Source organism: Lithobates pipiens, unplaced genomic scaffold (genome assembly GCF_037356315.1).
Source record: "Lithobates pipiens isolate NorthernLeopardFrog02 unplaced genomic scaffold, aLitPip1_a1.2 Scaffold_16, whole genome shotgun sequence".
Classification (NCBI taxonomy): domain Eukaryota; kingdom Metazoa; phylum Chordata; class Amphibia; order Anura; family Ranidae; genus Lithobates; species Lithobates pipiens.
Window position 1 is genome coordinate 372,740,349 of NW_027507748.1, and position 25,926 is coordinate 372,766,274.

Consider the following 25,926-nt stretch of genomic DNA (forward strand, 5'->3'; position numbering starts at 1 on the left):
ATTGCTGCTTTGATAGACAATCACGTTATTGCAGATATAATTTAGGGGCTAATGATAATAACTGTAAGTGATGGTTCTGCTAACAGAAATATGATTTATGAAATTCTCTTGGAAAAAAAGTTAGTTGCACTGCATAATTTTATGGTATGATGAGGAGCATACAGTATATATATATAATTTTTTTATTATTTTTTTATTTATATTATTTTTTACAGCAATCACCATTTTGGTCATTCAATTAAAATATCAAACAAGCAAACAACTGACTTAATAAGTCCTGGAGAACTTTGAAAACCTTGTTGAATTGTCACAATTACTCTTACCATTACATTTTCCTGTTCACCTTACTGGACAAGTTTTGATTATAAAAAAAAAATAGGTATCTTCCCTCCTTGCCTTCAATATTTTTATTTGATAAATAGGAACGCCACTGCATGCTTCCCAGTATGTAAAACATGTTGTTTAAACAGAAATGCATGTAGGCCCGCTCTTCAACTTGGCGAATGCGCCCTAGAGCCCATAGGCTGTGATTGATTCCCTTCACAGCCTATGGGAGAGGTGGAAGTCAATTACAGACAATCGAGCTACTGAACTGTTTTTATACTCTTTTTATCTAAAACAAAAAAAACTCCCACAGTTTATGGGAGAGGTGGAAGTCAATTACAGACGATGGGGCTACAGAAGTGATTCTATACTTTTTTTTCTAAAACAAAAATAAATTTAAAACAGAAACATTTCAGAAATCCCCTTAGTAAAATTATTTTTTTATATAATATGGCTAACAGTCTGTAATTTCCATACCACACCGACAAGCTAGAGCTTCAAGCTGCTTATACTATTTCTTACCTGTGACAGTATGCTTACAAAATGTGCCTGGCAAAAGATGACCTTGTATGAACAGAGCTTCATAGTTAGTTTCAAATATTTAGTACATATTTTAATATAATAAAACACACAAGTATTTCATACCTAACTAGGGTCCAACTTGCACGTGGTGAAGTCCACATTTCCAAAAGTGTGTCATCATTTATCTTCGGTGCAGTGCTTAGAGGTCGAGGTTCAAGCACATGCTCTACTAAAGTCCCATAACAGCTAATGATATAAAGGGATTCCACCACATACTGCTTAGATTGGTCTATAAAAATGTGAAAAATAAAAATCAACTTTAACATGGAAGCTGAGATTGGGTACACGTCTGTTAGGATAAATATGACAAATTGTATAAATTACGGGCTACCTGGGTACCCTTCACATCTTCTCGGTAGCACCATTAAATAAAAAGTACCATAATATTTTGCATATGGTGAATTGACAGAGCCCTTCGTTCTGACAACTAGATCAATTATTAATATGGTATTTGTGACCAATACAAATGATTTGATTTTCCATCCACCTGTTTTATTGTGATTACTTATCTTACTCATACCGCTTACCATTTCTTCCTTTTGTTTCCCCAACCCTAAGTTATTATTAAGTTACCCAGATAGCAAGGATAACCTGCCACACATTTGTGGTAGTGTTGAATTGTAAGTCTGTAAACGTGCTGCGCATCTTCCGTGGCAAATTGTACACTTGCAGAGCACTTGAAGCACAGGGTCTAGTTGACACTTTTCAAATGTGTATCAAATTTGCGTGGCAAACCTCTAGCAAGAGCAAAGTTGCAGTGGTGAGTCTACAAAAAGAGATCTGCAAGTGTACAGCATGAAAATTCAGCCACAGTGACCCTGGTTGGATGACTATTGCACAACAGCACTGAACCAGAACTTGCAGCCGACTTGCAGAATGGTTGCAAAGAAAGTTGATCTGGAGTCCAAAAAAACTTGTGAAGCCTAGCAAGTCTAGAAATAGTTTAGCAAGTAATTTTCAAACTTGCAGAACAATTGCTTGCTATCTGGGTTAGGTTCCAGTAAGGTTAGGAGGTGCACATCTTGAGTACTACCACATTTAAATGGTGTGCACTTGAAATAGGAGGTCTAGAAGTATAAACATGAGGTTATAATATGCTGTATTTTTCCAAATGATTTATATCATGTTATCACTTCTGAGAATTGTATAAAGTCCTCTTATGGTCATTGAAATTTTAAGTTGTACTTATAAGTTTACATACCCTGGCAGAATTTATGATTTCTTGGCCATTTTTCAGAAAATATTAATGATAACACAAAAACTTTTCTTTCACTCATGGTTAGCATTTGGCTGAAATAATTTATTATTGATCAACTGTGTTTACTCTTTTTAAATTATAATGGCAACAGAAACTACCCAAATGACCCTGATCAAAAGTTTGCATACCCCAGTTCTTAATACCGTGTATTGCCCCCTTTAAGTTCAATGACAGCTTGCAGTCTTTTGTGGTATTTGTGGATGAGGCTCGTTATCTTCTCAGATGGTAAAGCTGCCCATTTCTCTTGACAAAAAGCTTCCAGTTCCTGTATATTCTTAGCCCTTGTACACACGGTCGGAGAATCCGTCGGAATGTGTCCTATCGGACCGTGTCGTCGGATAATCCGACTGTGTGTGGTATGCATCGGACTGATTCCGTCGGAATATCCGTCGGACCCAATTTTCCAACATGTTGGAAATATTTCCCGACCAACTGGGGCGGTTGGACATACTCTGATCATGTGTAGCGAATTTTGATCGGACCAAGTGCCATGCATGCTCAGATCAAATTCCTACATCAAAGCTATTGGCTACTAGCCTGAATGTAGTCCCATCGTAACGAAATTACGTCATCACGTTCTGAAAGATCTGATTTTTCGACAACTTAGTCCGACCGTGTGTATGCAACAGTTTCGGACAAGATCCGACGGACAAAATCCAACGGAGAAAATCCGACGGATTTGGTTGTTGAAATCTCCGACCGTGTGTACAGGGGCTTAGGCTGTCTTGCATGAACTGCATGTTTGAGATCTCCCCAGAGTGGCTCAATGATATTGAGAACAGGAGACTGAGATGGCCACTCCAGTACCTTCACTTTTATCCTGCTGTAGCCAATGACAGGTCAACTTGGCCTTGTGTTTTGGTTCATTGTCATGTTGGAATGCCCAAGTACGTTCCATGCACGTTCCATGCACAGCTTCCTGGCTGATGAATGCAAATGTTCCTCCGGTATTTTTTGATAACATACTGCATTCATCTTGCCAATTTTGACCACTTTTCCTGTGCCTTTGTAGCTCACACATCCCCAAAACATCAGCAATCCACCTCCATGTTTCACAGTAGGAATGGTGTACCTTTCATCATAGACCTTGTTGACTCCTCTCCAAATGATGCGTTTATGGTTGTGGCCAAAAAGCTACATTTTGCTCTCATCACTCCAAATGACTGTGTGTCACGATCATCCTGGCGTTCCGGTCGCACACGGGAGACTTACCCGCAGAAGCCTGTCGTTGAGAACCCGTCGTTTCCCCTTGACGCGCGCTAAAGCGAACGAACGCACTCGCGTCAACATGAACGAGCGCACTCGTGCACGTGGGGTCACGAACGGGCGCACGTCCACTCGCGGGGGCACGCTGACCCGTCGTACGACCGTTTTGGCGCCCTAAGGACTTCTTAAGGCCCTTGCTCTATCCCATCTTTGCTGTCCAGTCTACAGCGTGTTCTGTGATCCTGCTATTCTGTACCTGTACCCGTTACCTTGGTTCCTGATACCCGGCTAGTTCTTGACCTTGATCCGTTGCTGCCTGCCTACGACTTCTGCTTGTCTGACTACGTCTCTGCCTCATCCTCTTGTACCACGCTGATCGATTCCTGCTGACCCGGCCTGCACTCGACCCTGCTGTTCCTGCCTACCCGTTGGATTCCCTGTACTTCCTGACGGCCACCTGCCTGCCAGTCTACCCACGTGTGCCTGTCTACACCAGTCAAGTACCGCCAGCTCTACCTACTCGCTGTCGGTATCCTGTTGTTATCCGGACCGGTCTCCATCTGCCAGGCACTTGTGCCCTCTGAACTTTTGAATTCCTGTCACCATCTCCAGGGGTTCATTAGCCAGGGGATACGAGGGGCCGCTTCCTGCATTCCGGGCTCAACCACTAGGTACGTGACAGTACTGGACAGCCATGTCCGAGCCTGCGCAGGGAGCCTCCCCCATGGATGAGCTTTGCCACCACCTGGCCGGCCTTACTCAGGCAGTTAAGAGTTTACAGGAAGGCTGCAGCAGACTGGAAGAACAAGTCCAGGCACTATCTGCTTCTTCACCAGTGGTGATGATGCCACCCGAACCCAGAGTCCCAACTCCGGAACGATTCGCGGGAGACCGGAACAAGTTCAGAGCCTTCCGCAATTCCTGCGAGCTCTATTTCGCCCTGCAACCTAGGACCTTCTCCCTAGAGGCGACTAAGGTGGGATTCATCATTTCCCTGCTGACGGACGAACCCCAGGCCTGGGCACACCGTCTATTGGAACGAAAGGATCCGTCCTTAGACTCCATGAACACCTTCTTCCAGGCGATGTCTAGACTCTATGAGGATCCCCAACTCGCTGCGACCGCAGAAGCAGCCTTACATGCCCTGCAACAAGGTCGCAGGCCTGTGGAGGATTACGTTTCGGAATTCCGACGTTGGAGCGCAGACACAGACTGGAACAACGCGGCCCTGCGGTATCAGTTCCGCATGGGTCTCTCCGAGCGTTTGAAGGACGAGTTGGCACGTGTGGGCATTCCCGAGACCCTGGAAGCTCTGATAGACATCTCTGTCCAAATTGACAGGCGCCTGAGAGAGCGCCGCCAGGAACGTTCTTCCACAGCTACCCGCCGGATCTGGATGCTACCACGGGTGCCTAGCTCCGCCCACCCAGCTCCTCCTGTTCCAGCCGCATCCACACTGGACACCCTGGAACCCATGCAACTGGGGCTACTCCGTCCATCCCTGACTCCAGAGGAACGCCAACGTCGCCGGGTCAACAACCTCTGTCTGTACTGCGGAGAACCAGGGCACTTTGTTCGCTCTTGCCCAGCTAAGATGCGTAAGTGCCTCCTTGTTCCAGCTGTCCCCTCACCTGTGTTGTCTGATAACACCTCTCACCTGGCTGTTCCTGTTCTTTTGCAGCTTCCAGGAAGGACTATTCCTACCCACGCAGTTATTGACTCCGGGGCGTGCAGTGGCTTTGTAGACTCGTCCTTCGCCCGAAAGAACAGGATTCCCCTTAGACCGAGAGAGAAGGGGCTCTCGGTATACCTGGCCGATGGGTCTACTTTGGGATCAGGACCAGTGACTCAGGAGACTAGTCCCCTATCCGCTGTCATAGCCGGGACTCACCAAGAATTCCTATGCCTAGACGTCATCAAGTCTCCTCTGTTCCCCATCATTCTAGGTATGCCTTGGTTGAAAGCACACAACCCACGCATTGATTGGGCCACTGGAATGATTGAGTTCCCTTCGGACTACTGTCTCCAGCATTGTTGCCCGACCCCCAACGGGGACTCCTCGGCCCTCCTCTGTTTGGAAGCAGACGATGAAACCCGACAAGCTGTGCCCAAGGAATATCATAATTTTCTAGACGTTTTCAGTAAGAAGGGGGCCAAGACTCTACCACCCCATAGGCCATATGACTGCCCTATTGAACTGCTCCCGGGGGCAGAAATCCCCTTCGGAAGAATCTTCCCTCTATCCGAGTCTGAACTGAGTACCCTGAAGTCCTACTTGGATGATAACCTTGAAAAAGGATTTATCCGACCCTCTACCTCCCCGCCTGGCGCTGGGATTTTCTTCGTGGAAAAAAAAGACCACTCCTTACGTCCATGTGTGGACTATCGGGCTTTGAACAAAATCACCATTAAAAATCGCTACCCCCTGCCGTTGGTACCCGAACTTTTCCAGAGACTGGGTTCTGCTAAGTTGTTCTCCAAGCTGGACCTTCGGGGTGCCTACAACCTCGTCCGTATTAGGAGGGGTGACGAGTGGAAAACGGCCTTCCGTACCCGCTTCGGGCACTTCGAATATTTAGTGATGCCGTTCGGGTTGTGTAATGCCCCAGCCACGTTCCAGCATTTTGTCGATGACATTTTTAGAGATTACCTTGATCTGTTTGTAATTATTTACCTGGATGACATCTTAATCTTTTCTTCCACTTTAGCCATCCACCGGGAACATGTCAAGAAGGTCCTGACTCGTCTCCGCCTTCACGGCTTATACGCCAAACCCGAGAAATGTGTTTTCGAACAGCAGAGCATCCAGTTCCTCGGCCTGGTCATCTCGGTAAGAGGGATTGAGATGGACCCCCAGAAGATCTCCGCAATTCAGGACTGGCCTGCCCCTTCCGATAGGAAGGGAGTTCAGCGATTCGTGGGGTTCGCTAATTTCTACCGCAAGTTCATTAAGGGATTCTCTTCTATTATCGCTCCCATTACCGGGCTGACCAAGCAGGGCCAAAGGTCCCATTGGACCCCCGAAGCACAAGAGGCCTTCAAAACCCTGAAGGAATTGTTTGTCTCGGCCTCGGTCCTGAAACACCCCGATCCCGCTCTACCATATACCCTCGAAGTTGACGCTTCTGAGATAGCAGTCGGAGCGATACTGTCCCAGAGGCAGGGACCCAAGTCCTTACTCCATCCGGTTGCTTTCTTTTCTCGCAAATTGTCAGAGGCCGAACAGAATTACGACGTCGGAGATCGTGAGTTACTGGCAATTAAATCTGCACTCGAGGAGTGGCACTATCTGCTGGAGGGAGCCATCCATCCGATCCTGGTCTATACCGACCACAAAAACTTGGAATACTTAAAGACAGCTAAGAGATTGAAGCCCCGTCAGGCCAGGTGGGCACTCTTCTTCTCGAGGTTTTCATTCCACATCACTTACCGTCCCGGATCCAAGAATACCAAACCAGACGCTTTATCCCGCATGTTCAGTCAGCCGGAGAGTTTGCCACCTAATGATACCATCCTTTCTACTGGGAACTTTCTCCTACTCCAGGGGGATGTGGTGTCTCAAGTTAAGCAGGCTTCCATAGGCGCTACACCTCCATCCGGTATCCCGCTCTCTTCCAGTGATGACCTTCTGTGGCATGGGGACAGGATCTTTGTTCCCCAGGCAGTTCGGACTCTGGTTCTGGCCTCTTGTCATGACCATCCACTGGCTGGCCACTTCGGAGTATTCAAAACCCTGGAATTACTCAGGCGTACATTCTGGTGGCCACGAATGAAGGACGACTGCAAGAGGTATGTGGAGGCCTGTGCCACCTGTATTCGAAGTAAGGGCAACAAGTCAAGAGCCTGGGGTCTACTAAAACCGCTACCTGTTCCTGATAGACCATGGAAGATGATCTCCATGGATTTTATCGTCAAACTCCCTCCTTCAGAGAACCATTCAACGATTTTCGTCGTAGTCGATAGACTCACCAAAATGGCCCACTTCTTGCCCATGAAGGGCACCCCCTCAGCCGCAGAGACAGCCAACCACCTTTGTTAAGGAGATTGTGAGACTCCATGGCATTCCCGCCAACATCACATCTGATAGGGGGGTGCAGTTCACCTCAAGATTCTGGAGGGCGCTCTGCGGAACTCTGAAAATCGACCTTTGCCTGTCCTCAGCCTACCACCCGCAGACCAACGGTCAGACCGAGAGGACGAATCAGAAAATGGAGCAGTATCTTCGCTGTTTCTCGTCCTTCTCCCAAGACGACTGGGTCTCTCTTCTACCGATGGCTGAGTTCGCTTACAACAACACAGTCCACTCGGACACCAAGCAGTCCCCTTTTTATGCGAACTTTGGCTTCCATCCATTATTCTTGTCTGGCAGTCTTCCCGAGTGTTCGGTACCAGCGGTACAGGAAAGTCTTAACTTCTTTGAAGTGAATAACAAACTTCTACAGGAAACCCTGGCCAAGTCACAGGAGCCCAATAAAGAAGTCTTCGACAGAAGGAGAAGAGGGGAGCTGGATCTTAAGGTTGGGGATCGGGTCTGGTTGTCCACCTTGAACCTTAGACTGTCTTGCCCCTCCAAAAAGTTGGGCCCGAAATTTGTGGGTCCCTTCCTGATCAAGAGAAAATTAAATGACATGGCTTTTGAACTCAAACTTCCTGAATCCTTCCGAATCCATCCAGTCTTCCATGTGTCACTTCTCAAACCCGCAGTCCCGGATCCCTTCACTGACAGAATCTCCAGTCCTCCGGAACCCGTGATGGTCAATGGGGAAATTGAATTTGAAATTGAAGCCATACTGGATTGCAGGAAGAGACAGAACCAGGTTCAATTTTTGGTCAAGTGGAAGGGGTACGGACCTGAGGAGAACTCCTGGGAGCCAGAAGCTAACATCCACGCTAAGAGACTCATCCGTGCCTTCAAGAATTCCCACCCGAGTAAGATGGCTCAGTTGGGCATCCGGAGGCTGCCCCTTGGGAGGGGGCAATGTCACGATCATCCTGGCGTTCCGGTCGCACACGGGAGACTTACCCGCAGAAGCCTGTCGTTGAGAACCCGTCGTTTCCCCTTGACGCGCGCTAAAGCGAACGAACGCACTCGCGTCAACATGAACGAGCGCACTCGTGCACGTGGGGTCACGAACGGGCGCACGTCCACTCGCGGGGGCACGCTGACCCGCCGTACGACCGTTTTGGCGCCCTAAGGACTTCTTAGGGCCCTTGCTCTATCCCATCTTTGCTGTCCAGTCTACAGCGTGTTCTGTGATCCTGCTATTCTGTACCTTTACCCGTTACCTTGGTTCCTGATACCCGGCTAGTTCTTGACCTTGATCCGTTGCTGCCTGCCTACGACTTCTGCTTGTCTGACTACGTCTCTGCCTCATCCTCTTGTACCACGCTGATCGATTCCTGCTGACCCGGCCTGCACCCGACCCTGCTGTTCCTGCCTACCCGTTGGATTCCCTGTACTTCCTGATGGCCACCTGCCTGCCAGTCTACCCACGTGTGCCTGTCTACACCCGCCAAGTACCGCCAGCTCTACCTACTCGCTGTCGGTATCCTGTTGTTATCCGGACCGGTCTCCATCTGCCAGGCACTTGTGCCCTCTGAACTTTTGAATTCCTGTCACCATCTCCAGGGGTTCATTAGCCAGGGGATACGAGGGGCCGCTCCCTGCATTCCGGGCTCAACCACTAGGTACGTGACACTGTGCCAGAAGGTTTGAGGCTGGTCTCTGTGCTGTTTGGTGTGTTGCAAGCGGGATACTTTGTGGCATTTGCGTAGTAATAGCTTTCTTCTGGCAACTCGACTATACAGCCCATCTTTCTTCAAGTGCCTCCTTATTGTGCATCTTGAAACAGCTACACCACATATTTTCAGAGAGTCCTGTATTTCACCTGAAGTTATTTGTGGGTTTTTGTTTGCATCCCAAACAATTTTGCTGTCAGTTGTGTCAGACATTTTAGGTGGTCTACCTGACCATGGTTTCGTTTCTACAGAACCCCTCATTTTCCACTTTTTGATTAGAGTATGAACACTGCTGATTGGCATTCCCAATTCCTTGGATATCTTTTTATATCCCTTTCCTGTTTTATACAGTTCCACTACCTTTTCCCACAGATTCTTTGACAGTTATTTTGCTTTCCCCATGACTCTGAATCCAGAAACGTCAGTGCAGTATTGGATGAAAGATGCAAGGGTCTGTCAGGAGTCCAGAAACTCACTGACCTTTTATACAGACACACTAATTACAAGCAAACAGATCACAGGTGAGGATGGCTACCTTTAATAGCCATTCAAACACCTCTGTGCCAACTTGTGTGCATGTTATCAGGCCAAAAACACCAGGTTATGTAAACTTTTGATCACGGTCATTTGGGCAGTTTCTATTTTCATTATGATTTAAAAAGAGTAAACACAGTTGATTGATAATAAATGGCTTCAGCAAAGCACTAACCATGAGTGAAAGAAAACATTTTGTGTTATCATTTATATGCTCTGAAAAATGGACAAGAAATCATAAATTCTGCCAGGGTATGTAAATGTATGAGCACAACTGTATTTAAAAAAAACAAAAACAAATGTGGGAAATTTTCCCGATGGCAGTGTCTACAAATCTGCAATAAGAGGCAGATAAACAACATTTTAATAACTACATATGACAATAAAATGCAGAGATCAGCTAGGTGAAATGTGAGTGAGATCGCCACATAACCTTGGCTGGTATAAACGACTAGGGCAGCCCCCCTAAAGTGGAACTAAATCTTCCAATCCTTTATATCCATTTGAGAGCTGACATAAGCACACTGACAACTGTAAAAGCTTCAACTCTTATGCATCATACATGTGGCCGGATTTTCTGACAGGAAATGTTCGATGTGCGCTTGTTGTCAGAAATTCCGACTGTGTGTATGCTCCATAGAACATTTGCTGTCAGAATTTCCGGCAACAAATGTTTGAGAGCAGGCTCTTAAATTTTCGAGTGTGTGTACACAATTCCGAGGCACAAACATCCATGCATGCTCGGAATCAAGCAGAAGAGCCGTGCTGGCTATTGAACTTAATTTTTCTTGGCTCGTCCTACGTGTTGTATATCACCACATTCTTGACGATCAGAATTTCCAACAACATTTGTGTGACCGTGTGTATGCAAGACAAGTTTGAGCCAATATCCGTTGAAAAAAAATCCACGGTTTTGTTGTCGGAATGTACGATCGTGTGTACAAGGCATAACAGTTATTACCAGAGGCATGTCTTGAATATAACATTTTTAGAAAACAGTTAAATTGGTGGGTTTGGTTTAAGCAACAAGATGTTCTGAAATGTACCACATATGGACTAATATGTAGGAAAGTATCATCTTACTAAGCTTAGTATACAGTGTATATAGGTAAGAGATATTTTCAAATTTTTGCACAATTCACTGAATTGATATGAATAGCACTTTTTAGGATGTTTTATCAAAAATCACACACATTATCATTGCTATTGGAAGCATCTTAACGTGCAAGTTAGTTCTGTGTCAGGTCTGTCACAGCAATGCTTTTTGGTCCACAGTCTGAATGAAAGGAGGCAGAGAGGAGAACATTGTCCAATCACATTAAATGGTTAGTCGTCTTCTTTTAGGTCTGTTTTAAGTAATTAACTGGTGACTTTCTGCCATAGAGCTCATGTTGTGTTTGAACACATGCAGCTGCATTACATTTGAAAATGCCGCATTTGACAAGAAAATACCTGCTTTTCTTGCAATTTAAGTGCACTGCAGTAGCACATTCTGCAACCAATGAAATGCAGTGCAACTTAAAGAAAATTAAACACAGCCTCTGAAATGTCGTGTACAGTATACTGCTCCATTAAAGTTAATAGAATTTTGCTAATGTGCATTTGACATGTGTTCTAAATGCATATCAAACTCAGAAAAACAACACCCATTGACAGGACCTCTTTTCACACACTTGTTTTGATTGCTTTTGTTTTGAGCAGCTATAAAAGCTATAGGCCTGCATTATGAAACCTGATATAGTAGTACTAAAGGGGCTAACACCAAAACAAGATAATGCTATAAATGGACTGTTTTTATAGACTTTGCGTTATTTTAAAGATTCGGTAAAAGAGTTGTTTTATATGATGGTGCTGACTATGTTACTACTATGAGTAAACCACCAGAGAGTACTGATTGTGCCCATAAAGACACAGTATCACTTTTTCAGTATTCAATCTCATTTTCATCCCTCACAAAAACATGTTGACAGTGAGAAAGAAAAAAATAATCTTTTTTTTTTTTTAAAAAAGAAGAGGTAACTTTACATAAATACTGTATATAAGAATTCTAAGAAGCTCCTGTCCACCAAAGATTTTTTTAGGCTTACTGGTGTTTTAATCCTGTGCATTTATCATCCCTGACACTTTCATGTGAAGCATACTGTATTATAAACCTTGTTCACAAAGAGTGTTCAATGGCTGTTTTACTTTGCTCAGATGCACATAGCAATGAGTTTTGGTGGCAGTTACAGAAAACATGCAGTGAGGCGGCATGAAATGTTTTTAGACAGGCATAAAGGCCTGCAGTGGACAGTGTTGTGTTTATTAAAATACATAGTACCTTTTCTGCAATAGCTGCAGTGTCTTGTGTCTTTGTTAGCAACTTGCGACAGATGTGTCTGAGTTTTTAGGTGGTTTGTGTCTTGGCCATATGTCCTTGGCTGAGATCACAATGTAAATGTAATCGTTTCTGACTGCCCTGTATGTCTATCAGTGCAAGAGTCAGGTCTAAACATAGAGCAACATATGTTGGTCTGACTCACTAAGTAAAGTGTCTCCAAGAGGCAGTGCGGTGTCAAAAAATCAAGTTTGCCATTGTACGGTACAGTTATTGATATCATTTTAAGCTTACCTGTGAGGTGGCCTACAAAAATTGTGCGTAAAATTTTATACCAACCCTTTTCCTTGTATATATTGATCAGTAGAACAATTACTATTTGATCAATATTCGGCAAACTGATATCAAAGATATTGTAAGAGCAAGTACTTGAAAGTACTCTCTCGATTGTAAAAGAATTGCACAAAAAAATATATATGTACGTAAAATATGAAGGTATTTAAAGTGATATTAAAGGCATTTTTTTATTTAATTTTTTTAAAGTAAAAAACATATTATAGTTAGCTGCTCTGTGTAATGGTTTTGCACAGAGCAGATGCAAAGAGAAGGATTTTTACCTCAATGCATAAAATGCATGAAGGTAAAATTCAATCAACCTCTATGGGATTTTGAAGGCAATCAAACCAACAAAAGAAAAACATATTCCATTAAAATATCATCTTTAATATTGAATCAATACAATTCTAAAAATTTCTATACCCCTGGTGGGAGAATAGGAATTATAGCACACTGAAAAGCAACAGTTTACATTACAGTAGTATTGTGTTTTGTGTGTGCAACGTGTTGTTTTTCAGTGTGTCATATTTCCTATTCTTCCACTAGGGAGGGAAATTATCCAAGCTCGGCATGGGGGGCCCCAGCCGATAATCCTCCTGGACAACAACTGGGAGCGCTCATGGGGGACCTGCCGTTCATCACCAGGACGTGATGTCATCTAGGTGCGCACAACACCCAGCATCTCTGAAAACTGGGCCCACACAAGCAATGCCATTATAGACTCCCAAATGACAGGGGAGTCTTACAATAGTCCCCAACATCTCCAGGAGGGACATTTCAATTAGAAGGGCTATACAAAGAGGGGACACCTTTTTTCTAAAGTGCACAACTAACCCAGACAGTGATTTGCGCAGGTGGAGAACTTTTTTGTGGACATTGTAAGTACCTACTCTGGTTCTTTTGTTAAATGGTAATGAAACATTCTTTTTTTTCTCTAGTTTGTACTAGTGAATATATAGGGGTACTCAAGTTGTTCTTAAACCCCCCCCCCCCCCCGTACCCATTTTGCTGACAAATTAGGTTTAAACTTGATTTGGCATATATATATATATATATATATATATATATATATATATATATATATATATATATATATATATATTTTTTTTTATATATATATATATATATAAATTTAGAAATGTTGTCTTCTAAGGTCCCTTCAGGAATGCTCTATCCATTGTGGAGATCTAATGGCCTTTGCATGGGAATTCCCCCTGATTTCTGTGGGATATGGAATAGGTTGACACATAGTGTTGACACATTGGAGAGCTATAGGATTTTTTGTGAGGATTGTAGTACAATATGCAACAAACTTCTTATACTGTGTTGAAACACATTTTGTAGACAGCATATTATGGGAAGTCTTTTTTTACCATGCAGGGCGGTACCATATACATCCCTGAAGAAGAGAATGAAGAAGAGACTGATTGAAAAAAATCTTGAAACACATTGGATACTCAATTCCATTAAGCAAGCAACTATGTGGAAAACTAGGGCTATGCAATGCAATGTTTTTGGGAAGTACCACCCAACAAGTATATGTTAATTGATGTCAACCGTACATAAGCTAACTGTGGCCAATTGCAGCCATTTTGTGGTTTTAAATTTAATATTTCTACTCAATTCAATATTAAAGATGAAATTTAACATTTTTAATTTGTCTTTAGTTTCCTTCAAAATCCCATAGAGGTTGATTGAACTTTACTATTTGTGATTAGGGGTGGTGGCAACCTTTTTTCACAACAGAGTGAACAAAACATACAAAGAATGCACAAAGGTAAAAAACCTTCAGCCTTTAAAACCACTTTAAGTATATGCCTGTCCCATATACAGAACTATCCTCAAAGTCTAAGGTAGAGATTCTCAACTGAATAAAATATAAATACTGAGAAGAGTTTGCAAGGCTTTAGAGCTTCATCTACTACAATCTAGTGTCTCACGCCTACTGATGCATGTAGTTGACTCTAAAGGTTCCTAATGCATTGTAAAGTAATGTAAAGTCTAACAAGGAAAGTGAAACCCACTTGCAATGGCCTGGTAGCCAGAGCATGTGGGGACTCTAGGGGGGTGATATACTAAAAGCAAATAGGCTGTTCCCTTTGCAAGGAAGTTGCACATTGCAATGGAATTTTCCCCAGAGCTTGGTAAATGTTGGGACGTTTCACTTTGCAAAGAATTCCCCAACAAATGCAAGGAAACAAAACAAAAAACATTTTTTTCTTGCACAGGATTGGTAGTCAGTAGAACTTCAGCTCATTCACCAGGCCCTAGGGCTAATTTTCTTGTAAAGTGCATCTCCCCTTCTGAAGTGAACAGCCTATTTGCTTTTAGTAACTCAACCCTTATATATCTTGCTTCTATAGCCTCCAAGAGCCATATGAAACCCATTAATAATTTAACCAACCAACCAGCATTCATAAAACTGAGACATTTGATTTGAATGGATTGGTTTTCTAAAAAATAAAACATGCATCTTTCCTCTGTGCAGTTGTGAACTAAATGCCACCTTCATATCATCAGTTTTGATGACCTTTTGACATATTTTACAGATTTTCTATGAATTTTAATAAAACAATTTTACATAAACTGCATAATATTTTATAATAAGCAGATATTTTGTATCACAGCTCATATTGCATTCAAAATGTTGGCCATGGTAAATGCATTCAGTTTATCCACACGCTGCACTGAAATAAAGTTAACACCAGAGGCACTATTCATATCCAAAAGTAATTTCAGACTAACACCCACACTCTCTTTGTAAAAACACTTACTGGGTTTGAGGTCCACATCAATTGGAAATTAAAATCCAGCTTTCCCATGTGGCTTCTCCTCAAAATTTGGTTGAGGCAGGTCTTAGAGTTTGTTCACATTACAAATGAATTGGCTTCCTCAAGTACAAAAATACATGTGTTGCAGACACGTTATGGCGTGAATAGGTCCTTAGGCATATAAAAATAATTGAAACCTGACATATCTTGCTTCCCTATGATCATGACCATGCTGTGCTTCTGCATGGTCATGCAAATATATACTGCATTTCCATTTGAATCTGGATTATTTTTTTTTGTAATATGGAGGAATTTACTGACCTTTATCTCTCTTAATACTTTGATTGTTTGCAAACCAGGATCGGGAGGATCCAAACACTGCAGATACACAAAATTCTCCTCCTGAAGACTTGCTTGGGGAAATCTGAGGAGCTTGCTTGACTTTGCTAGTAAAACAAAAAGAGAAAAGTTATGGAGAATACTGTATAAAAAAAGATAAAATATAAAGTAATAAAAATTAATTCGATTTTGAATGAGTTTAATGTGGTAACTTAACACCATTCCTTAGATGTAGTGGTTGCATTCGTTTTCAGTTTTGTAGGCCTTTTTCCTTTATTTTCACCTCATTATTCAGTGATTAGCACACTTCTTGTGTATTATTTTTTTCTCCACTTTATTGTGGGCCATGGTTGTCACACAGGCTGGGCTTTAAAGTGTAAGTTCACCTTTACAGAAAAATCTGTAAGGTGAACTTACACAGGACCCTGACAATCTCCCATTCTGATCCCCGGTATATCCACATCAGGAGTACAGGGCTTAGAAATCCCCTTGGCATCCACATGTCTTCTCCATGAAAGGACAGGCTATGTGGCCACCCATGTGACAGTGCTGACCAATTAGAATGTTCTGAAGCCTCCCTCCTGAAGAGGTACATTTTGGACATTCAGTTCATGGGATTTCTAAGCCCAAGATTCCTGACGTGGATATACCGGGCTCAGAATGGGAGATTTCTGTGGTCCAGGTCAGCGGGAGCGGGGGGGGGGGGTGAGGAGGGGGTCCTGTGTAAGATTTTTCTGTAAAGGTGAACTTACCCTTTAAACATGTCTGTCTTTGTTCATCTCCTTTAAAAGACAGTTACACAAGAAAAATAAAATCTTGTGGGTTTTTTTTCCAGGTCGCAAGAAGTGACAAGGACACTGCATTTCTTGCAAGATCAACAGGTATTTTCTGTACGTACTAAAAATGTTCGTAGCCTGAAAAATTAAAACAAATGTAGCCACCACCTGTAGGAACTGGTAAACACAATTTATTACATTTTTGCTTTTGGTTTTAGATATGCTTTAAATAGAAAGAGTTCTTTTAAATGCAGGGGAGGAGAAGGGGAAGATGAACATGGCAATTTTCCCTATCCATTCACAGGACTTCTGAATACAAGATTTATTTATTTTAAAAAAATGGAGAGTGAGTTGCCCACTATCATCAGATTTGAATGTTCAGCATTCCCATTAGCATACAGACAGAAGGAAACAAACGGTTTAATTAGAGATAATTTAGTTTATCATAGCAAATATACAAAAATATTGTTTTCAATGTTTGTAAAAAAAAATAGAAAATAAAATAATATACCTCAATATATTTCTGGGTGCGTTATGTACACATTCATAAGCCCATAAAAGTCCATAAGCCTTTCATCAGTGGGGAATAATGTGACCAAATGCCTAAAGTGCATGCTGGGGATGTAATGTTTCTTTTTTTAACAACATTGGGACTTTCTAAATAATTATAGGCTGAGCCTCCTACTCAGCAATATGGGAGGCAGCTAGTGGAGCGATCTGTTCCAGTAACTCCAGAAAATGAAGCAGGTAATGATTTACAATATTGTTTTCTAAAATCCTTGTGATGTATGTTAATAGCTTGGCAAGAACAGTTATTTACCTAAAAAATAATAACAAATGAAACAGAAGGTACATATGTACAAACATGCTTGTAAAAAAAAAAAAAAGTTAACTTTCTGTTAAAATAAAAGTTAACAGTAATGTGTTAAAGCGGGATTCCGCTGCCGTTTTTTTTTTTTAAACCTGTGTCACTGGTGGGCGATTCCTACGGTGTCTTTGCAGTCACGATCGGCGTCTTTTTAACCCCCGGCGTGACGATTTCGTTGCTAAGGAAAACTTTTAATAAAGCAGTCCGGCGGTTTCCATTTTCACTGTGGGCGTTTGAAGCCCACAGGCATTTACTTCCTGGATGCGATGACACTGAGCTCCCAGCATCCACCGCTCCATCTCGCACATGCTCATTGAGTGTCCTCTTTGTTTTCCTTCCTCTTGCCTCCTGTGCTATAGTGGTAATGGCAGATAGAGCTGCCTGCCCACTTTAAAAATGGCAATTTCGGACATGCCCTCGTCACGTGACCGGCGTCCTCCTTCTGAAATCTCACGAGATTTCGGCATGACTGTGTCCCCCACTGATTCCTGGGAAATCTAAAAAAGTTCCCAGGGACCATTGCGAAGCCGATAAACACGCCTACTCCCACGGGAGGAGAGCCCGGAAGTCGGCATAAACATTAAAAATAAAAGGTAAATACTGCATATTATTTTATTTCAATGGTCATAACTGCATCTATGTTCCAAAGCCATTTGAATAAGATGAACTTGCAATTTTCTGTACAAAACCGCTTTAAATCCATCTTTGTTAGTTTTGTAGGGAACAGTTAAAAAAAAATCACCATTTTTTTTCATTGCTTTTCTTTACTTCTCTTCACTTCTATCCTAGCGATTCAACAGGAAATAATATTATATCTATCGAAAGTAAAGAGATGCGCCCTTTAAGATGTTTTTTTATGAAAATAGGTTCATGAATCGGATAACTTCCTGTTTCCTCTTCTTTCTGTAAAAACTCCAAATTGTTGGTTTTCCAATCATTTTGTTTGCCACATACAATGGACATCAGGACCAATAGTGACGGTGATGCAGTGGGGATGCAGGCAACAATACAAATCAATTAGACGGGTCACTTTAGATTGTTTGACCTGTTAATTTAAAGACATATGACTATTTGCTGACATCTTTCAGGAATATAACTCAAAGCACTGAACCAGCATAATATACTAACAACTAACATTTGCATAAGGAGCTTAGCAACTGGAGCACCCATACTTCTCTAAATACACTTTAAGTGTTTAACACATACTGTATGTATTATTTAACACACACATATGTATGTGGTTGTGCTGCCAGTCCCTATTTTATTACAGTTTCCATTTAGACAACATAACCAATGACTGAGTTCATAGGACTAGGTAGCAACCATTCTCTCATTAAACCATTCATGAAGGCCTGTGGTTTGTACCACACTATACTAAAGCTATAGGCTGCACTGTAAATCCTATAGTGATAAAAATCCATTTTGTCTTCTGCTACACTAAAACACTATACAATATTGATTGTTGTAGCCCTGGAGTAGCTGAATAGCTGCCGCCTACAAAGATGTGATTTGTAAAAGTAATGTGCTATGGTAATCTCTTAAGGGCTACACTAACCTGTTTTGGCATCAGATCAACATAATACTTGGTCAGGAATAACCAGGAATGTTTACAAGAAAGGATATAAAAGCATTATGAATCATCACACAATGATGCTGAGGTGTTTCATGTAATCAATCATTGTTACATGCTCATGTGTCAGCCCGGTGTTGGGACACACCACCGCATTAAGAGGGTAGATGGGATCATAAAACGCATTTCATTTTGGAATGTTTCCATTGGAACACTATATTAAATTATGAATTCCTTGGTCTTTTCTTTCCAATTCAAGGTAATGGATATGTAATTTAGAAAGTGGAGATTTAAGTGTGTGTCATGAAGTAGAATTAGTCATTTCTTAAGGAATAACTGAATGGCACTTTTTCATCCCAATAAAATATGCCTTTGTTTAGGCAATGTTCTGTAAATATCATAAAGTTTTCAATTTAAAAAAGTATAGTAAAACATATTCTCTATCCCAAAAAAATAATTCATTCACATGTGATATTATTATGAGGAACCTCCTCTAATTTGTAAACCAAAGTAAGACATGAACATATATGTTTTTTTTTAACACCTTAGAGCATTGATCTCCAAACTGTGGCCCTCTAGGTGTAGCAGAACTACGTGTTCCATGAGGCATTGTAAAACTCTGACATTCACAGACATGACTAAGCATGATGAGAATTGTAGTTCCTAACCCTTTCATGACTAAGCCTATTTTTGGCATTTGGTGTTTACAAGTTAAAATCCATATTTTTTGCTAGAAAATTACTTGGAAGCCCCAAACATTATATATATTTTTTTAGGAGAGACTCTAGAGAAAAAAAACGGCGATTGTTACAATATTTTATGTCACACGGTATTTGCGCAGCAGTGTTTTAGACACAACTTTTAGGGAAAATTGACACTTTCATGAATTAAAAAAAAACGAAACAGTAAAATTAGCCCAATTTTTTTGCATAATGTGAAAGATAATGTTACGCCGAGTAAATAGATACCAAACATGTCACGCTTTATAATTGCACGCACTCGTAGAATGACGACAAACTACGGTACCTAAAAATCTCAAGAGGCGACGCTTTAAATTTTTCCGGTTACCAGGTTAGAGTTACAGAGCAGGTCTAGTGCTAGAATTATTGCTTTAGCTCTGACAATCGCGGCAATACCTCACATGTGTGATTTGAACACCGTTTACATATGCGGGTGCGACTTCCGTATGCGTTTTCTTTGCTTCGCGAGCTCGCGGGGACGGCAGGCGCTTTAATTTTTTTTTATATTTTTTATTTATTTTAAAATTTATAAATTGTTTTGATCACTTTTATTGCTGTCACAAGGAATGTAAACATCCCTTGTGACAGTAATAGGTGGTGACAGGTACTCTTTCTGTCCTCTTTCTGGAGGGATCGGGGGTCTAAAAGACCCCCGATCCCTCCTTTACACTTCAAACTATTCAGATCGCCATTTTCGGCGATTCTGAATAGTGTATTTTTTTTTTAATCCGGCGCCATTGGTAGCCGAGTAAACGGGAAGTGACATCATGACGTCGCTTCCGTGTTTACCATTAGGAGACTGGAATGAAGTCTCTTGAGCGGGAGCACTGGTAAGAGCGGCGGGAGGGGGGGGACGCCCCCTCCCGCTCCTCCGGCATAACAGCCGAGCGGCTTTTAGCCGCATCGGTTGTTATGACTGGAATGCCAATCGCCTGCTCTGCAAAACGGTACCGGGATGATGCCTGCAGGTGCAGGCATTATCCCGGTATATAACCCCCGGAAGCCGAGTACGCACATCTGCGTATGCTCGGCGGGAAGGGGCTAAACAACTGGGGGGCCATAGTTTGGAGACCCCTGTCCTAGAGAATAAAATGGCGGTTGTTGCAATACTTTCTGTCACACCATATTTGCGCAGTGGCCTTACACGCGCACTTTTTATGGAAAAAAATACACTTTTTTGAATTAAAAAATAAGACAACAGTACAGTTAGCCAATTTTTTGTATATTGTGAAAGATAATGTTATGGCGGGTAAATTGATACCCAACATGTCACGCTTCAAAATTTCACCCGCTTGTGGAATGGCAACAAACTTTTAGCCTTAAAAAACCCCATAGGGACATTTTCCCCTCACTCGTCTCCATACCCAGGAAGGAGAAGCATCTGATTGCCTACACTGCTACCGATGGCCCTGGTAAGAGACGGAGGGCACTGGAGAGCGGCAGGAGGGGTGCCCTCACCCGTCACCGATAAAAGTGATCTCGCAGCAAATCCGCCGCAGACATCACTATTATCGGAAACTGGACCACCCGCTGAAGAAGAGGATACCGGGGTTATGGCAGCTAGCTGCTGCCAAAACACAGATATTCCTGTTCAAAGAGAGGACGTATGTCAGCATGCGGCGTTCCGGAAGTGGTAAATCTGGTTTTTAATATATTGTAAAATTATAACAATGAATTGATTATTAATGACCACCAGGGGACATTCAGCCAAGACTGGAAGCTGGGCAGGGCAGAGACAGAGGAATTTTTTGACGGCACTTTGCAAGGTGCAGTTGCAGTCAGCAAGTGCAGTTACTCCAGAGCTTAGTAAACTAGGCAAAGCTATACTTTGCAAAGAATATTGAATCGCGTGCAAGGAAAAAAAAATGCATTTTTGCTTGCACATGATTGGAGGATTGATGTCCGCATAGTTGCATAGTAGGTGAGATTGAAAAAAGACACAAGTCCAACCTATGTGTGTGATTATATGTCAGTATTAATTTGTATATCCCTGTATGTTGCAATCATTCAGGTGCTTATCTAATCTTTTTTTCAACTATCGATGCCCCCCCCGTGCTGAAACCACCACCTGTGGAAGGGAATTCCACATCCTTACCACTCTTAGGCCGCGTACACACACGCGGACTGTTGGCCCAACTTTGTCCGTCCAACAGTTTGAGCGAACAGTCCGCTCAAACTTAGCATGGACGGACATGGCCACACACGACGAACGAACAGTTTGCTGAAACTGTGCGCGATGACGTGAACGGCACGTACGACGGGACGCAAAATACGACGTCCTATACACTGCATTATAACTTTCGGCTTGAAAATCCTTTCTGAGCATGCGCGGAACTTAGTTTGACGAACAAGCCTACACACGGGCGGACTGTTCGTTGAAACAAGGTTTCAGCGGACAGTTTTTCGGAATTTCCGTAAAACCTTGTCCGTCCAACTGTCCGCTGAAACTGTCCGCTGAAAGCCCACACACGAGCGGACTGTCCGCCCAAAAACTGTTCAGCGGACAAGGTTGGGCCAACAGTCCGCGCGTGTGTACGCGGCCTTACAGTAAAGAACCCTCTGCGCCGTTTAAGGTTAAATCTCTTTTCTTCTAAATTTAACAGCTTCAGCCCGGAAGATTTTACCCCATTCCTGACCAGAGCACTTTTTGCGATTCGCAACTGCACTGCTTTAACTGACAATTGCGCGGTTGTGCGACGTGGCTCCCAAACAAAATTGACATCCTTTTTTTCCACAAATAGAGCTTTCATTTGGTGGTATTTGATTACCCCTACAGTTTTTTTTTTTTTGTGCTATAAACAAAAAAAGAGCGTCATTTTTGAAAAAAAAAAACACATTATTTTTTACATTTTACCATAATAAATATCCCCCTAAAATATATAAAAAAACTATTTTTTTCCTCAGTTTAGGCTGATACGTATTCTTCTACATATTTTTGTTAAAAAAAAATCACAATAATGTCGCATACACACGACTGGACTTAGGTCCGACAGACTTTTGATGGAGTTCTGACGGAGTTCTGACAGAGTTCTGACGGACTTTCCGAATGAACGGACTTGGCCACACACAATCACACCAAAGTCTGACGGATTCGAACGTGATGACGTACCAATGGACTAGAATAAGGAAGTTCATAGCAAGTAGCCAATAGCTGCCCTCGCATCGGTTTTTGTTCGTCAGACTAGCACACACACGAGCGGATTTCTCAGTAGGAACTGGGTCCGGCGGAGTTGTGTCGGAAAAATTTGAAACATGTTCCATTTCTAAAGTCTGTCAGACTTTTGCAAATCAAAAGTCCGCTGCAGCCCACACACGATTGAATGGTCTGCCGGAATCGTTCCGTCGGACTTTTGATGTTGAAAAGTCTGGTCGAGTGTACGCGGCATAAGCGTTCATTGATTGGTTTGTGTAAAAGTTTTAGCTTTTACAAAATAGATGATAGTTTTATGGCATTTTTATTAATATTTTTTTTTTTTACTAGTCATGGCGGCGATCAGCGATTTTTATCATGACTGCAACATTATGGCAAACACATCGGGCATTTCTGACACATTTTGGGGACCATTGTCATTTTAACAGCAATCAGTGCTATACAAATGCACCGATTCCTGTGTAAATGATACTGGCAGTGAAGGGGTTAACCACTAGGGGGCAGTGTAAGGGTTAAGTGTGTCTTGGGGAGTGTTTATAACTGTGGGGGGTGTGGCTACGCGTGACACATCACTGATCTCTGCTCCTGATCACAGGGAGCGGAGATCAGTGACACTGTCACAAGGCAGAATGGGGAGATGCTCGTTTACATTAGCATCTCCCCGTTCGTGGGTATCGGCGATCGTGGGTATCCCCACGGCAATCGAGTCCATGGGACTCATGACCCGACTCACGGAGGTCCGCTGGTGGTGTGCACACGATGGCACTGCGGCAAATTTAAAGGGATGTACAGGTCTGCCAATTTGCCCAGCCATGTCATTCTGCCGATGTACATTGGTGTGCGCCGGTCGGGAACCAGTTAATGAAGGGCCACTTATTAATCTCCCTTCAGCGAAAAAGTTTTATCCCTATTGTGGGGTCACCAGTGTGGTATTTGAAAATTATAATCATATTCCCTCTCAAGTGTCTCTTCTCCAGAGAGAATAAGTTCAGTGCTCGCAACCTTTCTTCAGAACTAATATCCTCCAGATCCTTTATTAACTTTGTTGCTCTTCTTTGTACTCACTTAATTTCCAGTACATCCTTCCTGAGGACTGGTGCCCAGAACTGGACAGTGTACTTCAGGTGAGGCCGGACCAAAGTCTTGTGCAGTGGGAGAATTATCACTTCATCCCTTTTTAATGCATGCCAATATTCTATTTGCTTTGGACCTAGGTGTCAAATGCTTTTGCAAAATCCAGATACACCACATCTACAGACCTTCTTTTATCTAGATGGCAGCTCCCCTCCTCATAGAAGGTTAATAGAGTGGTATGGCAAGAACGATTCTCCATGAATCCCTGCTGATTACTGCCAATGATACCTTTTCATTACTAAAATCTTGTATATAGTCCCTTATTGTCCCCTCCAAGAGCTTGCATACTATTGATGTTAGGCTAACTGGTCTGTAATTCCCAGGGATACATTTTGGCCCTTTTTAAATATTGGTGCTACCTTTGCTTTTCTCCAATCAGCTGGTACCATTCCAGTCCGTAGACTGTCAATAAAAATTAGGAACAATGGTCTGGCAATTACTTGACTGAGTTTCCCAAGTACCCTCGGGCCCTAGCCATCTGGTCCTATTGATTTATTAATGTTACGTTTCCCAAGTCTATTTTTAATTATGTCCTCTGTTAGCATTAAGGGTGCTTCCTGTGATGTGTCATAAGGACAAACACTGCAGTTTTGGTTACTGAAGCCCCTGATTCCCTCATGAAGACTGAGGAGAAGAAGAATTTCAATACTTTCACCATCTCCCCATCCTTTATAACCAAATGTCCTTCCTTATAGTGTCTGCTGATTTACTAAACTCTGGAGCAACTGCTCTTCCAGAGTGCAAATGCACTTTGCAAAGTGTACAGTCTATTTGCCTTTAGTAAACCAACCCCACAGTGTGTAGACCAGAAGACGTACAAAAAAAAGGGTACAGAAGATGTGTACAAAAAAAAAACATGTGAAGAGAAAATGCACACCATGGTAATTTAATGCAGAGCTTCATATGATTTGCTGCATTATAATTTTAAGTTAAAATTAATACTAAAACCAAATAAGTGTTGGTTGTGTGATAGGTGTTAAAGCACAAATCTGAGCACAGCAAAAACACACAGTTAAGTGGTATATGTTACTTATGACAAGGAAACCATCTGAGGTATCTGCAAGTTCCATATTGATATAAAAATGTACCTTCATAAACATATCCTAATTGTCCACTAGCCCCACTTTGGTTAGCTTGCACCTTTTTTGTTGATGGCCCAGGCACTTAAACCAAACCAAACCTCCTTGAGTTTTAGAACTACAGGGATTAGTGTCATGTCCTTTGCATGAGAAAATGTAAACAGTTTTTGTGCTGAAAATGTTTATCTGCCCCCAGCAACAGAGAGGCAGTCCCAAATGACACAGCTTAAGTGTGTTGCTGTCCAAATCAACTCATTTTCATTTCCCACCATATTACTCCTGACAAATGGCAGGGTATGTACACTGAAGCAGTTGCCAATGTCATTGGAATGTAGCAGCCACCATTACTGATTAGCAGCTACTGCATAAAAAATACTATTTATAAAGCATCTAGAGTTGAACTACATATTTACCGCCACACCTCTCAAAATGAAAAAGTCAATCAGAACTCACCAGTTGCCCTCCAGCACTTACAACATAACCAATTTCCAATTGATTTGTACTTAGCCAAATGTAGTCTTCTAAGGTTCACAACTGAATTTTTATTTATATATTTGTATTAAGAATTTTTATAGAAGAATCTCCAGATTCATATAGAACTATTGTTTTTCCAAAGAGAACACAGTAGAAGCTGTGCTGATTAAGCTCTCACACTTACAATGCGCATAGAGGCACAACAATCAAAGCACCAGCAGATTGAGAGTGGCCATCACTGGGGCAGGTTAACTGGGCAGTTAATCATTTACATACACACGCGGTAGCCGCCAACACATGTTTTAACTGAAACACACTGTTCACAACATCTGCTATTGCAGATTTGATCTTCAAAAAATGTCTATATCACTTGCTTCTACACCCAGATAGGAATGTAACAACGTTTACACCATGGTAGCTCTTTACAGTGACAATGTTGTTTAATTTCTAAATACAGCATGCAGAGATTCAGCTAAAAGATATTTAAAGAAGTTTTGAGTTGCTAAAAAAAGGAAACATACAGTGCCTTGAAAAAGTATTAATGCACCTTGAAATTTTCCACATTTTGTCACGTTACAACCAAAAATGTAAATGTATTTTATTGGGATTTTATGTGATAAACAACACAAAGTGGCACATATTGTGAAGTAGAAAGAAAATGATAGATGGTTTTAATTTTTTTTTTTTACAAATACATATCTAAGCGTGGCATGCATTTGTATTCAGCA

The 25,926-nt window shown here is 42.2% G+C and overlaps 1 protein-coding gene across 5 annotated transcripts in view; it reads right to left on the reverse strand.

Moving 5' to 3' along the window:
- BCAS3 (BCAS3 microtubule associated cell migration factor) overlaps positions 1 to 25,926 on the reverse strand; it is a 1,583,483-nt gene that overhangs the window by 774,688 nt on the left and 782,869 nt on the right. For all 5 annotated transcript variants that reach the window (XM_077482133.1, XM_077482136.1, XM_077482134.1 and 2 more), the window contains 2 exons: positions 15,389 to 15,513; positions 970 to 1,135 (listed from right to left, as the gene is read on the reverse strand). In XM_077482133.1, coding sequence (XP_077338259.1) covers positions 970 to 1,135; positions 15,389 to 15,513 — 291 coding nt within the window. The remainder of the gene's footprint in view (positions 1 to 969; positions 1,136 to 15,388; positions 15,514 to 25,926) is intronic.